Source organism: Euprymna scolopes, chromosome 8 (assembly GCF_053919585.1).
Source record: "Euprymna scolopes isolate OS-2025 chromosome 8, ASM5391958v1, whole genome shotgun sequence".
NCBI classification, from domain to species: domain Eukaryota; kingdom Metazoa; phylum Mollusca; class Cephalopoda; order Sepiida; family Sepiolidae; genus Euprymna; species Euprymna scolopes.
In genome coordinates, this window is record NC_136489.1 from 43670515 (window position 1) to 43688220 (window position 17706).

General features: G+C 34.9%; 1 protein-coding gene and 1 non-coding gene across 2 annotated transcripts in view; one reads left to right on the top strand and one right to left on the bottom strand.

Moving 5' to 3' along the window:
* LOC145283539 (uncharacterized) overlaps window positions 1–17706 on the top strand; it is a 139533-nt gene that overhangs the window by 71367 nt on the left and 50460 nt on the right. The window contains exon 3 of the mRNA XM_080132409.1: window positions 5674–5765. Coding sequence (XP_079988535.1) covers window positions 5674–5765 — 92 coding nt within the window. The remainder of the gene's footprint in view (window positions 1–5673; window positions 5766–17706) is intronic.
* On the bottom strand, window positions 2134–2207 carry Trnac-aca (transfer RNA cysteine (anticodon ACA)). The gene has a single exon. It is a non-coding gene; the product is annotated as a tRNA-Cys (tRNA).

Here is a 17706-nt window from a genome sequence, read left to right on the forward strand (position 1 = left end):
CACGATGACTTGCAAAAATGTCTCGCAAAAAAAGCCGACTCTTCCTTGTACAAAACTGGTCAGTTTAGGATGAAGGAATTAATGTTTTGGGCTAATTTTCTTCAAATTGATACCGATCTTGTAGGATCCGACGTCTCTGTCGAAAGTTTTTGCGGGGCATACATACATACATACACACATACATACATATATACATTTAAACAGACAAATGAGATTTATATTATAGATAACATATAATCGGTTATATTCACCCGGCTTTATCCGGTCAAAGATATATTGCCGTTTAAAAGAATTAGTGATGTTCTTTAATTGTTTTTTTTTTTACCCCAAACAAGTCACAATGCCACTAAGTCGTAAGAGGCTATTATCTGGGACTAGATTTGCAGTGATACTATTTAGGGAGTTGGACAGCGAGATGTCCGTTCACGTTACACTTGAACTTCTGAATGTCAGTACAGCCAGGAAAGCAGAGGTCTAAGAGAGAATTCCAAAATCTAGCAGTTCGAGGAAAGAATCTTTTTGAGTAGAAGGCTTTACGACATCTAGGGTGCTCTACAGTGTAGGGGTGGGATTTTGCTGCTTATCTGGTTTGTTGGGAGTATTGAAGTCGAGGAGGAACTAGTGCATTAAGCTTGTCTAAAAACTTACCATTAAAATACTTGTGAAACAAGCACAGAAATGCCACATGATCCTTACAGGTGGGTAATATACGACAGGCACGGCGATGCTATTTTCACAATGTTTCTGTCGATGTAATCCCTGACTTTCTTCAGGTGTATCTTGTTGAACTCGCGAATTTCAATGGAATGTTATGGCTTTTCTCATTTCATTTTATTTTAGTCCAACTATTCAAGAATAAAGAAGTTAGAAATATTAATTATTTAATCCAAGGATCCGTGGTGTAGTGGATAAAGTACGTTGTAATTTATACTCTTCTGGAGGTTGAAGGTTCAATCCCGTTCGAGCGACATTCCAAATACAATTGTGAATTATTTAGGACCTTTATCCAGATATGGCTGATAGAACGAGAGTATGACGGAACGGGAGCGTGCTACCTCCGTGAATTAAATAAGGGTTTTCGTTCACAATTCTGAACAGATTCCAGAATTTGACAAGATACATTTGAAGACATCGACGAAAACGTTGTGAAAATAACACTCAAGGTGAGAAAATAAAATACAAATAATCAATCCTAAAAAAAAATATCAGAAACAAGCCCACTAGTATAACTAACAAAAAATGTATAAGTAAAAGTATGTTATAGAAGTACACGTCATTATTCTGAGACTATAACTGCCACTAATCGCTACCTAATAACATGTTAGATATAACTATATTATACTCTCTAGTAACAGACTTTAAAAACAGAATATTTAATACAAACGGGGCCTGTGGAAATGCCATGGTACAATCTATATAAATCTATAGTATTTTCTGTTAATAATAATAATAATAATAATAATAATAATAATAATAATGATTTTGAAATAATAAATCTCAGGGTTAATACTATTAAGAACAAATATTATATATCATTTATTTAAAATTGTATTCTTTTAAATTCTTTTTTAAAACAATGACTATTTTTGTATTAATAACGCTAAAAAGATTCTCAGCTAAATTTCTTTTTAATCAACTAGCAAAAGTTTTTTTCTAGGCTATGAGGATTGTATAAGTGTGGAAGAGCTAGATACAATACGTAGCTAAAGCAAAATAAATTATTTGAGATTTTAAAAATAATTTCCTACGCTATTGACAATGTTCACCCATTTATTTATTTTTTATTTTGATATTTGAATTTATGCAGATGGCGTATGTATTATTATAGAATCGATCCTCTATTGATTATTATATATTACGAGGAATAATTTGCCCGGTGGACTAATTTGCAATAAATAAAAAAAATAAAAATATAAGAAATAATGATAACGTTGTTCATCAAATTCCGTCTGTGTTTGCAATATCACGTCAGCTGATATTTGGGCTTGACGATCAACGCTTTGAAAATGCCACTTTCGATTAATGTTTAGTTTTAAAATACGCAAACGAAGAACTGATTGCGGTGATTTTAAATGATACCTCTTCTTTTATTGCAAATTCACTCATTAACAAGAAAAATAATTAAATAAAATGGGGAGGTACACCCGGACTTGAACAAGGGATCATTCGATCTGTAGTCGAATGCTCTACCACTGAGCTATACCTCCAGATAACAATAAATCTGCTTATTTTAAAGAAGAAATGATTTGCTGAGATTTTATTATTTCTCTTGGCCGAGGTAACGTAAAATATTCCCATGTAAAAATTCTTTTTATCTATAAGAGAAGAAAGACTATTTTTAAGATCAGATTTTTTTCGATTTTCGATACTTATCGGATGAATTTCTGTACACAACATCTCTAAGAACACTGCCAGACATATAATTACCTTTGTGTGAAATTAAAAAAAGATAGGCTCAGCCGTTTCGAAAACTATGAGGAAGGAACTCTACACACACGAAGTGACTTTTATATAATAATTAATAGAGTATCGATTATGTCTGAATTCGTGTTTTGAGACATAGCGTAAATCTATCTATCTATCTATCTATCTATCTATGATATCACGCTAGGCAATAATTATTTTGCTCAGGTAATGTTTTAAGCTCGATTTATTAAAAAGTCCAAAAGGCTCGATTGGTATAAGTTAAGGTTTGAATTGTTTTTAATTCCAATACGTAGTTAAAAGCAAATAAATTGTTTTGGGATTTTAAAATGATTTCCAACGCTATTGATAAAATTTACTTATTCATTTATTCATTTTTTTTATTATCACTTACGTTTGGATTCACTTTTTGAAACATTGAGTTTTTTCTTTCTTCTTTTCCCTTGCGATGGAGTCTACAACGTATTGGGTCCGTTAAAATGTAAAGACACCGTTAAAAAAGGGTGTACAACGTTACGTAAGATAATGCAAACTTTCAATAAAAATCTCGAAGAGTTTTTAATATGAACATGCAGGAAACTTTTTCATCAGATACACCTAACAATAATTGCAGAAACTATTTTAATGTTAAAGACATATTATTTTTCATAAGACAAGCAATACGCCTGTTTACTAATTTTGTTGAAAATAACATCGAAATTACTTGTTCTGTGACATAACATCAATGTGGATCAAAAATATCATTCTTTGTAATGCCTAACGTTTATTTATTTCTTTAAACTGTTGATTATTCAATGAAAATTAACAGTGAATCTCTGGAAGTTTCTGCTATTGAAAGATCTGGCTAGATGGTAAATATAATCGTAGGAATAGATTTGAATATTATTTTTATAAAGAACACAATCGTTGATTGACTAATGAGAATGAAATGTAGATTTTGTATGCAAAAAAGCATTGGTATCAAACTTCGAGGATCTGTCTACTTTCTATAGACAGAAGATATATATATATATATATATATATATATATATATATATATATATATATATATGAAGAATTAAAGAAAAATCATTATAAACGCGCAATAGTTATTCTTATATATATATATATATATATATATATATATATATATATATATATATATCTGTGCTACACAAGATAAGAAAATATCGGTACCGTCGGTTTCAAGTTCAATACAAAGAAGTCCAGTTTCTGATTATCTATGGTGGACTCTTTCAGACTCCAGTTATGTCTGATGACCAGAGACTAGTCCGCTTTCTGTTGGATTTGAAACCGATGGTTTTTTTCTGACCTTCTGTAACACACACACACACACACACACACACACACACACACACACACACACACACACATATATATATACTCGAATAACCTTACCCAAGAGAATTCTTGTATTTTTTATATGTATTTATTTTATTTCCGCGTCGTATTAAAAAGCACTTTATTTTAAAGAATTTATATATATATATATATATATATATATATATATATATATATATAAAGCCAGCGTAAACCTTAATTCTGTTTAATGGGTTCATTTTAATGTAGAACAAGATCACAGTATTACTCCCAACAAAAACTCGTCTTCCTACCACAATTTAAAAAACTTTCTGTTCTCTCTATATGTGACTTATATCTGGCGAAACTTCCATAGACAAAGCTTCTCTGAAAGCGCTTAGCACATGCGGAATACATTGCCGCGGAACTGCTTCTATGCTGATTACTATTTGGTCATCTTAAAGTCTAATGTCGGCAAATTCCTGTCATGAACCGCCCCATAAGTAATCAAATGCAATTCATACAATTAATTAAGTTTAATACTTCTGTAATAATATTCATCTTTCCGCTTTAATTCATCCCCATCTCATTGACCTTAGTGACCCTTGACATTGATAAACGATGACTTCAAGATTATCAGGTCGGTGCAAACTCTTTTTGAAGAAGGAACATTTTGAATTGTTGTAATCTATTTTTTTTTTTTTTTTTTTTTTGCATATCGTTATTACTTAAACATATTAATTTGTTACTTTTTCTTTAAGAATATTTAAGCATCATTCATATTTTCCTGCAATATTCTCACCCGTGTTGACCCAAAAACGACCTATTTTAGTCAACAGAAATGACGTCATCTTCTTTCATGATAATATTCATCCACACACACCACTACTGAAAAAAAATTTCATAGGACAATTTGGTTGAAAAATCTTGCCCCGTCCTGCATATTCTTCTGATCTCGCTCCCTCGGATTATCACTTATTTCGAGGATTACAAAACTATTTAGATGGCTTTAGGGTAACATCGCGAGAGGGGATTGAACATGAGTTAGATTCAACTTTCATAGCAAAATAAAGAATTTTAAACGCGTCGCAAGAAAGATGGAAATGAATAAAGATGAACCGCATAGATTTTAATTTTCAAAATGACATTTTAAATCTGCAAAAATCTTATGCACCAGCCTTTTATTTTTAATCACGTTCGCCCTTAACAAAGTATATTGCCACTTGGATGTGAAGGGCTACAGTGGTGGGGACCATGCATAGGGAAGTTTTACAAGATCTTGGTTTACGTTACATTTAAACTTGTGCATATATGTACAGCCAGGGAAGCAGGTAGCAGGAAGGGAATTCCAAAGTCTAGGGAAGAAACTATTATAGTAGAAAGCTTTCTGGCATTTAGGGACCTTAACAATGAAGGAGCGTGGTTTTGTTGCTAAGCAGGTTTGTCGGGATATCTATGTCGAGGGGGCACAAGTGCAACGAGTTCATCAGAGCCCATTCCATTAAAATACTTGTAAAACAGGCACTGGGATGCAACATTGCGGAGATGGAACAGGGATTGAAGTTTAGATGACAAAGTGGGACCTATTAGATTGAAAACTCTTTTTTTGGACCCTATCTAAGATGGAGAAATTAGTGGTAGATGCACCAGCTCAGATGTGGCAACAATATTCCATGCATGGGTGAATGGTGACTTTGTAGAGGTACAGGATACTCTCAGGTGTGGGTAATTTTCTAGCATGATAGAGGGAACCCATCTTTTTTTTATAGCAGTCTTTGGAATGTCCTCAATGTATTTGTTTCAATTCATATTGCCTGTGAATGTTAAGCCGAGGAGCTATAAATAAAATAAAATCTTACGTTACGTAAAGAAAATCGAATTTTTTATAATTGTTTATTTATTGTTCACGTGTGGGCCATTTTATTTATTTATTTTGTTTTGTAATTTCAGGTTTAGTTCCGAGACTGGAACTGTTACAATGGGTGCCTATGAGCATATCACTGCGCGTACTGTCCACCTATGGGGTTTGAACGGTATTGTTGGTAAGTACAAAGGACGAACATATATATAGAAATGCATCTTTTGTGTATTTTTGCAATAACACTTTACCGAAAGAATAAGACATACTAAACAAATTTATGATTGTAGTTATTAGCTTGGGAATGAGATAAGAATATTTGCAACTAGTTTTACATACCCGACATATCCGAGCGTCGTTTAACTTAATTCGCTTTTGTAAACTTGGTTATTTTTAATCTAAATTATTTGTAATATAAATTTGAATTTTACATTTAATTATAACGATATCGTTTAGTCTTTAAATTATTAATCGAACAAAATTGATATAAAACCATATATATATATATATATATATATATATATATATATATATATATATATATATATATATATATAGACAAATATTATTGAATAGCACGGAATTATTATGTTTTATAATTTCCCTTTTCATTTTCTCTAATCTCCCAATCGCCCTTTTTGTGTTTTTCTCGAAATTGTATATGTTGGATCCATAATCGCGAGCGCTTTCGACAGAAGTACTTCTATCATCCTCAGGCATATTGTAGAAATTGTTTTTAAATTTACGCAGATATACATTTTTTCCTAGTCACGTGGTAGCTTGTTACAAGTTAGGTGGGTGGGCGAACTTTATTTTTGTACATGATAAACCTGGAGCGTTTTTTTGGGGGGCGGGGGGGGAGAGGGAAGAAATTCCATGACCATGCTGTTACAGGTCGAATTTTCCTCCCGTTAATGGCTGTAATGAAATAAAACAGAAAATTATATATATAAAAAAAAAATGCGAGTCTTGGAATTTCAACAAATCTTGTAATTTATATGCTCTGCCACTTTAAAATAACTCCATTGAGTTTTGCTCGGATTTAACGTGAATTCTGTTTTATCCTAAGTTTCAACTCGTTAAATGCAAACGGTATACATTGAAATTAACAATATTTCTAAAATACACATTATATATATATTTATATATCTCGAGTTTTATTGAATAAGTATCTGGGAAACCACATCAATACAATATATATATTACAGTTAAGTTTACCAAAATGATCCAAGATGGTAAGACTAAAGTATACTATAAATATTGAAGAGTTAATATTTATAAATTAATCTAAACTAGATGTAAAAGCTCGATAAAACCAAATAGGAAATAGAGCTTATAATAAGAACAAGTAATTAATAAAACATGTTAAAAAACACTTTGTAAAAGAGTTAAAAACATATTTAATTTAAAAAAAAAATGAAGCACAAAATAAGTGGATAGTCCTTAATCCGCGGAGTTTTGAAGAAATACTTTCCTTCTCATCAGATGGTAGGATTTAGCAAAATGCGGGATCGGATTTTGCTTGCAAAAGTATTTGGTGAAAGTACAAGTAAGTCATAGATCTTATTTGGTAACAAATAGTGAAGGAGAGGAATATGGCGAAGAAAAAGGTGATTTCACGTGAATGGATAGTCTGGTGTTTTTAACATTTTTTCTTAACTACTTTTCTTTATATATATATATATATATATATATATATATATATATATATATATATATATATATATATATATATATTGTATTGTATTGATGTAGTATTGATGTGGTTTCCTAGATATTTATTCAATAAAACTCCAGAGTTTATAAAATATTGTTCAATAAAAAGTAGAGCTGTGTTATTATATATTTTATTTATACAAACATTATTGGCTACGCATGTGCATACATGTTTCAGCTGTCATTCATTTCAAATACCACCGTCACCATGTCACTAATCCCAACTGGTTTAAAATCGGAATGTACGAGATTTTTTTTAATCGAAATTTATTGTCGTATTTTAAATTTCTATAAGCTTTTCTTTAAAAAAAAAAAAATAAAAGGAAAATTTGAAAAAATAAATACTCGTGCATTCACATTTGAATCGAGTTGAGACTAGATCTTGAACGAAATAACAGCTACAACATGTATGTATATAAGTAGCCAATATTATTTGTATGAAAAAAATATTGTTCGTCCGTCGGAACAACGAGGACCATCTGATCATCCTGTAGGGTGGGGTGGGGAGAGTGAGTGCGAAAATGACTGATCAACCCAATCTTGAAAAGTTCTAATGCAATGAATTTGTCACTCAGCCTTATTTTTAATGAGTGATTTTTCTGACAAAGCGAGAAGAATAAGCTGTATTTTAGGTTGGCAGTATTTTGCGTGAACTGTTGCCAAAGATGTCGGAAATTGTCTGTTTCTATGTCTATCCTTCTGGCCATGTCACTAGTGAGGGTGCTGGGGAGGGGGTAAACGTTTTATCTGGGCTGACGTTATCCGCCTGATAGTCAGGGACCCGAACCTTGGATTAACCACTAAGGAGGCTGTCCTATCAGTAGGTGCAATGTACCGGGGCTGCTGTATTGCCATTCGGGGAATGAATTCTGGACCATACAGTAACTTTTTGTGAGGCTTCTCGATACCATATTAGTGGGTAATTGTTACGGATTTACCTTATCATATGCTACAAAAAAAATTCTTTTCATTTCTTTTTCCCTCTTTGCCCTGCTCTAAGCAAGTCTGTCGACCTATTCCGCCAATCACAAAACTCCACCATGAAAAGTTTCCAGAAAAAAATATACGATTAAACCCAGATCTATAACTTCCAACATAGACCCCCACTACCATGTCTCCTTTTCCAACATCAGGGGTCTTCCAGAGATTAAAATTAAATTACAGGAGACTAAACCAGACATATTACTCCTAAGCGAAAGTGGCATTGGACAGACTATTTCCCTAAATAAGTTCGTAAGTAAAGGATACTCTAACTTAACTTCCAAATCTTATCCCCCAAGATCTCCATAGGCATTGAATATGTGCTTACATTAAAGATGGCTTTCCATGTGGTAGGGACATCTCCAGAGAAGATCCTAAATTACCCTACATGTTCTTCCGGGTTGCACTTGCTCACAGTACTGCATTTATATTTTCTCTCCATCGCCCCCCGCCCCCCACAACAGCGACGTGTCTAAGAAAATTGTCAAGTCCAAATTAGTTGAGCAGCGGCTTTGTTCCCACCAGTTTTGGCAAATAGCAAACAGGATCCTGAACAGACGTGTATGCTCTATCCCAACTATCATCAATGGAGCTGAGGTAATCTCGTCAGCATCAGACAAAACCAAACTCATTGCCAAGAACTTTGCAGCTAATTCTACTCTATGCGACCAAGGCCTCCAACCCTCAGTATTTCCTACTGTATCAGAAAACATGCTATGCGACATACAAATATCTTTGCGTGATGTTGCCAAGCTAATCAAAAACCTTGATTCCAGTAAAGCAACTGGCCCTGACGACATTCCTATTATAGTGCTCAAAAAGCTTCAACCAGAACTAGCTCCCATACTTACAAAGCTGTTTAAGCATTGGCTTCCCAACACCTTGGAAAATCTCATCAGTATGCCTTGTATTTAAGAATTCAGGTGATCGGTCATCGCTTTTGAGTACAGATTAATAAGTCTCCTGTGCGTCTTTTTCTGTGTTAAATAGACAAGTAGTCAATCCCCCCAGCAAAAATAACCTTCTTAGTGACATGCAATATGGTTTCCTTTCTGCTAGATTTACAGCAGGCGTGGTTACGATTATATCTCATAGGATTAGTGAATATCTCGATGGAAGCTTCCTTTCTAGAGCGATTGCTCTTGACATATAAAAGGCCTTTGATAGGGTATGGCATAAAGGTCTACTTCACAAGATCTCCAGCTACGGTATAACTGGAAATGTCTTCTCAATTATCAATTCATTTCTCTATGATAGGTTCATAAGAGTAGTGGTTTATAGGCAGAAATAGGAAGCTCACAGTATTAATGCTGGAAATCAGAAGCTCATAGTATTAATGCAGGAGTCCATCCTGGGCTCAACTCTCTTTCTGGTCTACATCAATAATCTTCCAAATCGCATTCTTAGATCATTCGTAGACATTTATGCTGATGACATCTATGGCAGCACATCAGAGGCCGTAAACGACCAATTTCTCTCTGATTCTGTCTCCTTTGATCTTGAACATGTGGGACAATGGGAAAAGAGGTGGCTGGTTATTTTTAATGCATCTAAAACCAAGCTTCTATCTTTACATCATCAATGCTCTGATCCTCTTGGAAGGGCTCCATGTTTTGCCAAGCTTCTGGGATTGACCTATGTTCCTGATCTGAACTGGAACACATACATCAAATCCGTTGCCAATGTCGCTGGAAAAATGGTGGGATCCTTCTACCGATCCAGTAGATATCTCACTGCTGATGCAATTCTCTACCTTTATAAGAGCCAGATACGTCCAAGGATGGAGTACATCTGGGCAAAAGCTGCTAAAAGCAGCTTATCCTGCCTTGACAGAGTTCAAAATAGACTTCGTAGCCCAGTAGGAAATGCCCTTTTCTCTTCCATGCAACCTCTTTCTCACAGGAGACGTTGCGAGCCTGTCTCTGCTCTATTGTTATTTACATGGCAAGTGCTCGTCTGAGCTCCAATGTATGCCCCCCTCGCCAAAACTTTCATGAGAAACACTCGTCTAGCTGAAAACACTATCAATAATTTTCTGTACCCCGTCATCAGCATAAATGTCTATCCTTTATCTGTGCCTAAATCTAAGCATAGATTCTATGAACAAAGCTTCTTTCTTAGAACTGCACACCTGTGGAACTCTCTTCCGTTTGCCTGCTTTCCAGTTGACTACAATATGCTCCTCTTCAAGTCCAACGTAAACAAGTTCTTGATGAGCCGTTCCCCTGAAGTAATCCAAGTTATCAAATTTCCACTACTTACGATTACTACGATATTGTACACTCTTCAACACTTACCTCTGGCTTGACCTCTGGGCTTTTATAAGTGGTAACTCCTATTAAAAAAAAAAGTAGCAGATGTCGAGGGCTTTAAAACATTTTCCTTCCTGTTCTGTCTGTGCTTCTCTGCAGCGACTTTTTTTTATTACTTTCATATTTGCGGATACCGTCATGAACAGCGCCCGCCACTTGGCTCTATCGAAAGCCAATAATATTTGTATGAATAGTGTGTGTGTATGTGTGTGTGTGTGTGAAAGGTAAACGGAAAAGACTTTTTCAAGAAGGCTGATTTGAAGAAAACATAGAAGTTAAAATTTGAAATACATTGCTCGTCGTGGAACGACTTTTTTTTTTTTTTTTTTTCGAAAAAAATATTTTGTGTTTTTACCTTTCCCACAGCAGAAGATTAGACACATGATCAGTAAAGTGGGATATGACAAGTCAACACTCTAGAGAAAGAGCACTCTGACCAAACAAAAATTGCCTGGGCAGACCCATTGATATTCCTCGGTGGGGTCGGTTCAGGCAGTTAGCAATAAACTAATGTCTTTTCAAAGAATGAGAAGACAAATTCTGGGAGTGTGGAACTCCTAGCGCTGCACACGGCAGTATCTTAGACAGCAGAGAATCGAGTCACACCAAGTCCAAGACTGGGTCAGTCTGATCTTGGTATGAAGTAACCATCCAGCAGGCTGCTGGAATTAAAAAAAATACAGAGACGTTAAGATTCAAATATATGGTGCATTTATGAAGTTAAACGGATCTTTTTGTTTTCTCAGAAAAAAACGTAAATGTTAAAATTGAAGATCTAGACGAACCATATATTTAGAATGCTAACTCTTATACTACACCTCCAACAACGCCTAACAGTATACGAACGCGTATTAAGATCTTTATGTCAGTAAGATTCGAATTAACCTAATTTCACCGTTTTTTTTTTTAAATAATACAAACAACTCCACAATCGAGAATAATGTTTGTATTGTGGACAAAAAATAGGTAAACACAGTTTATATTGAAGGTAGCTCGAAAGAAAATGTGAACAAATACAGAGAATTCATCAAACAAAAAAACGTCTAAATCATCTTTGTTGTGCGAGACAAGCAAGGCGAATGGAAAGAAAAGAAATATTTTCATTTTTATTTTTTACTTATTGATATAAATTGAATAGTGGGCCGACCGGCGTTGCCCGGTTAAAAATATTATAGTTTAATTCATACAATTTTTTTTAAAGATGTAACTTGAGTACCATACTCTAGAATCGAAAACATTTAGCGCTTTAGCCTTTATCCTTATTTATTTCTCCTGCATCGTTATCGTCCGAGCTACTGATAGATGGATACGAAAAGTTAAAAATTAAGCGATTTTGAGTTATAAATGTTTAACTTTGTGGCAAGCTTAAGGCGTAATGTTTTATTCGACTGACCCTTATTGGTAAAACTGTTTTGTTTTCAGTTTTGCCCAATTAGCAGCAATTTTTGCCGGCTAAAATCCTAACCGAAAGTGTGCTACAGGTCGAAATATCCTATATATCAAATTTTAACTCTGTAGACTAAATATTCAGATTGGATTTTAGTAGAGTTTTTACACACATACCGACAAGTTCATATATATATATATATATATATATATATATATATATATATATATATATATATATATATATATATATATATATATCCACAATCGAACAATGTCGCAACCATATAATCTATGTAAGCTAACAAACCGGACGTACAAGACTCGAATTTCGCCCTTGTTAAAGTTCATCAGTTGAACATCTTTGAACTCTAGATTCGAAACGAATCTCTTACACGCGATGTGAGCACTCTGCCACTTGTTCAATGGATGGGCTATAATGTGGGCAAAACTCGACTCTTGGACTTCTGGTTTGTTGGCTTTCGTGGTTTATATAGGCTGCGACACTGTTTGGATGTCAATATATATATAAATATATATATATATATATATAGCGTGTCAGGAAGCGATGAAATAAATCCAATAAAGTGCTCGATCGTGGACGTGAGAGCTGAGGATACAATATTTATTTCATGACTATATATACATATTTCAAAGGCGTACCAGTGGTTTCATTGCGTTGAATAAACTATAAGAGGTTGAATGGTATCAGTGCAAATTCATCAGCGACTTTTAAAAGGCGAAACAATGCAGACTTTTCATTCAAAGTCACTGATGAATTTGCACTGATACCATTCAACTTCCTATGGTTGATTCAACGCAATGAAACCACTGGTACGCCTTTGAAATACGTATATATAGTCCTGAAATAAATATTATATATATATATATATATATATTAAATTCTACGCAATTATGCAGAATGTAGAAACTATGCATAAATAGAATTCAACGTAATAATGAAATGAAACCAATAATCTCATAAGAAACCATAAAAAATGAATAAGCAATTAATTAACGCTCGATTTTCAAAGGAATTTTCAAATTACTTAACTTTCATGTAGTCGCTATGCATAACTGAATATATTAAGAAGTTCGTTTTAAGAATTTTTAAATAGAAAAAGGAGGCTCTTAAGATCAATGTCAGAGTGAAAAAAAACTCAACTTTATAGGTGTGCAGAAGATTACTTCTATTCTGCATATTGGGTAAAGTGTTAGCTTATGAGTTGGGAGACCAGAGTTCACTTTTTGGTTAAGTTATACCAATAATTAATGTGTGTGTGTGTGTGTGTCAATAATAATAATAATAATAATAATAATAATAATAATATGTGTGTGCTTGTATATAATATTGGTATTTATGTCAATCTTATGATGATTTAATGTTACCCAACACGTGGTAGGCTCAGTCGCAAAGTAGACAAAGAATAGAAAAGAACTTTAACACACTTTTTTGTTGTTGTACCATGGCATTTATTCCCCGTTCTCTCACCGCGCGTGACTTCTCGTTACGATTGTAACGTCATCCACGTGTCTCGAACGTGAACTCTCCTTTTTATAGTCTTTTTCTCTAACAATGACGTCATTTCGCCTTTCGTATGCATTTTCATACGCGCGTCCGCTCTTTGTTACAATAATTCGAACTTTCTCACATTTACATACGGATAACTTTAAATAGGCTTTGGAATCATGTACTCGTATTTCTTAATAGCAAGATACGTGCACACGTATACACGCTAGATTGTTTTATCGTTTGATTAATATACGTATTTATAATTTTCTTCAATTTAAAAGAAACAAAGAGCAACAATATGGACGGGGATTAAAAGAAACGTAAGCTCATTACCATCTCTGAGAAAACACTCTTCTCGACGATCATGCGCACCTTTTTATTTTGTCATTATTAGTTTCACTCTGTTATTGCAAGTTTCATAAATAGTTACAACATAAACAATAATAAAGGATTAAATTAAATAACTAATGACTAAGATAATAATAACATTCCATACTTTCAAGGGTCCAATCTTTCATCGCCGTAATAATGTCAGAGCTATATCGTTTGGGATTCCGGTACCTAGTAGTGCCACCCACGTTGAACAGGTTTGGCATCAAGCGGTATTTGAATAACAACCTGGCTTACAATAAAATCCAACATCAAGATTCGTCGTCCTCTAATTGTCTCTCATCTTTGTGTAGCAAGTAAATATGTGTCAGATATGGAACCGCAAATCAATGGAATGAAAGTGATAACGTTGCTTCTGCACCATTCCATTGTGTGTTCTGGGCTAAACCTTCCCCGATTTTGAATGCTACCACTGAACGTTGCTGTTCTTCTGTTAGATATTAGAAACCCAGTGTCAATGGCGATTAGGTGAGCTTATATTGAGTTTGACAAGGGCCACACTGAGTGTATGCCATGATAATCCAAATCTACAAAACCGAATCATTCTCATGGGGTTGGCTCAAGAATGACTGAAACTGGAGTTTCAAACAAAACGAGAGCTCAAATCAGTTAGACAAGATAGAGGGATGAGTCAAGATGACGAATGACGTCACATTTATGGACATGGGAGAAAACAAAGGTTTTTTTTTAATCAGTCAGTCTGTGAGAGCAAGTACGAGAAATACCACCAATAATGCTGTAAGAACTTTTATAATCGCTAAGTGTGAAATCCCACCTTGATATCTTAGTCCGCGTGCCACCAAGTCAGTTAACTAAATAATTAGCGAAAAGAACATCAGTTTCTTTCCCCCCCTCTCTCTCTCTCTCTCCCCTCCTCTCTCTCTCTCTCTCTCTCTCTCTCTCTCTCTCTGATGTGAGTGGATTGTCTCCAAAAATAAAATCTTTCAGAAACTCTCAGCGGACACCTGCTTGTGTCGTTTTCTGCATATAAAGAATATTTGTATAGCAACTACTAGACGAAACTGTGATGTATAAAGACATTTGTTGTTCACTTAAAACATTGCATTTACTGTTAGGAGTAAAAATCTACGATCTTGCAGGTTAACAAATTGCTGCGATCTGTAGAACGGAATCATTCCCAGAGAGGTCAGATCAGTAAAACAAGACAGAGGCGTGGGTCAAGATAACGAATTACGTCACGTTTTTTTAAAGCTAGGAGAAAACAGATTTTCAAATCAGTCAATTTGTGGAAGCAAGTACAACACACATCGCTGAAGATGCTGTTAATGTGATGAAAATTATCACTGCTTTATTTACATAATGACCGCTAAAGCTTTTTTAAAACGTTATGACATTGAGATTGGCCCATAATCAATCTCTTCCTCCCCTAAAGCCCAACCATTCCTCACCGTAATAGTAGAAGTAGCAACGTGGTAGTGTCAGAGGTAGCCGACTAAAAGGGCTTCAGTGAAAATCCAAGAGAAATTTGCATCAGCCACTGATGTCCTGTGTACGGCACAATCACGTTGACACACCGGTTCTCGCCGGGTCACTGAGGTTAAGCAACGTTGAGCCTGGCCAGTACCAGATGGGTGACCATTTGGGAAGGCTATGTGCTGTATGTACCTTCTGGGAAGGTTGGGCGTGGGGCCAGCACCCTCACCCTGTAAAAAGATCTCCTTGCTACAAAAGCATCTACAAAGTTGTAGATGGCCTATGCCCCTCCAGGGGCTCAAGGCTACGTATATTTTTTGACTGATGTCCTGTGGTCGTCTCTGCTTTTGCGTGTGTGGCAAGCAAAGAGGTGTCAAGTGCTGAACAACAAATCAATAAAGAGAGAGTGACAACGCTTGCTTCTGCGCTATTCCTTTGTATGTTCTAGGTCAAACCTTCCCCGATTTCGTATACAGCTGCTGAGTCTTAGTATTTTCGGTGTCAGTGGTAAAAAACTGCGATCTTACAGCTTAATAAACATGAATAATTCGATGTGATAAAATAACAAGTATTAATGTTTATTTTTTGAGACGGAACTGAGACAAGAAAAGACTTATTTTAAAAGGGTAGCAATATAGGTAATACGCTTGCTATTAGTTTTTTTTTTCTGTCTGCTCCAAAATGTTTGAATGGATAAATAAGAACAATATGCCCGTATTATAATCGTCTGTGTTTATTCATTGTAATTAACAACAACTGGATATGCTTTGAAAAGCCAAGAATAAAGCCTCATTATTTCATCGTCAAGAAGTAATCACCAGACGATCAACATTAGCGCCCTAAAATCCAACCCTTCTCTACTGTAGCCGATGGAGTGGCACCGTGGTAATGTCAGAGATATCCGGTTAACAGGACTCTGGTACAAATCTACGATGGGTCAGCATCAGGATCCGTCGAACTTTGGCGATCTCTTTCCCAGTGTATGGCAAACAAAGATGTGTCAAGTTTGGAAATCACAAATCAATGAGATGGAAATTACACCGTTGCTTCTCCGCCATTTCTTTGTGAGTTTAGGCCAATACTCCTTCCAATTTGCATGCAGCTGCTGAGCCTTTCTATTTTCGGTGTTGAGGATTTCAGTGTTGGGGATTTAAGGTGTAAGCTTGCAGTTTAACGAATAGCTAAAACTAACATAGAGAACTTCATGCAGACCATGCATTGAATATTGTTGTCATATTTGGGTTGGTGCATTTCTGTCCCATTTGAGGGTTCTTAATAAGGTGCAGAAAAGTATCTGTAATTTGATTGGCCCTCACACTTTATTCTTCTCTGCAGTCTCTATCTCTCACAGACGTGATGTTGCTAGTCTCAGACTTTCTATAAATACTATTATATCATGTATTCTTCAAAATTGTCTGATCTATACCCTTCTTTCTTTGTTCTAGTTGATTTGATTAGTTGATATAATGGTCTCCATCAATCATTGTAATATAGCTTCCAATTTTAGTAGCTTCTTTCCAAGAACTGCAACTCATAGAACTCTATTCCTGTTGACTGTTTCCCTCCTACTTATAGATTTGATCCTTTCAAGATTAAGACCAATAGACATCTCCTGTCTTTGCAATAATCATATTTCATTTGTGTTAGCTCCTAATATCAAGTGGCTTCACGTCTTGTCTGGGTTGACTGCAAGTAGAAATAAATCAACAAATTAGCATTCAGCTAATACCGAATTGCTTCCCCATGACACTTATATCAACAAGGTAACTAGTTTGGCTAAACTTCTTACATTGCTTTAAAGTTTTGTTTTCCTAATGCCCTACAAAGTTTGCAAATTTTCTACCAGCCAATTTTCTTTTCGTTTTGCCCCACAAGTTCTCGGTCTAGTTAAGATAATGAATTTGTTGGTAAAAAGTTATCATTCAACCATTTTTGGTTGATTTTTACCGTGTGAGCTGAACACAGACATTTTTTTCCTGAGACAGAAAGGAAATAAAACTTCTGAACTATTAGAAAAAATGTTTTTTTTTTTTTTTAAATAAAGACATATTCTTTGGTGTTGATGCTCATATTGTAGAATCGAAGTTCACTCTTCGGTGTCCAAAATAAAAATGCTTAAAATGGTTTCTGCGCATGTATTTGCGCATGCATTTGGCTGACTTGGAATCGAATAAAAATATTCTAAACCAATCATAAAAATTTCTGTTTTGATCCATCCTGAATGCATAAAAAGACAGTAATTTTTAGCTAAAGTCCACGACAGAGCTTGCCTCAGCCACTTCTTGTCCCTCTCGCAGACTTTGGATAGCTAACTGAACTCACACGTGCACACTCATAAGCATTTGAACGCACACACACACACACACACACACACACACACACACACACACACA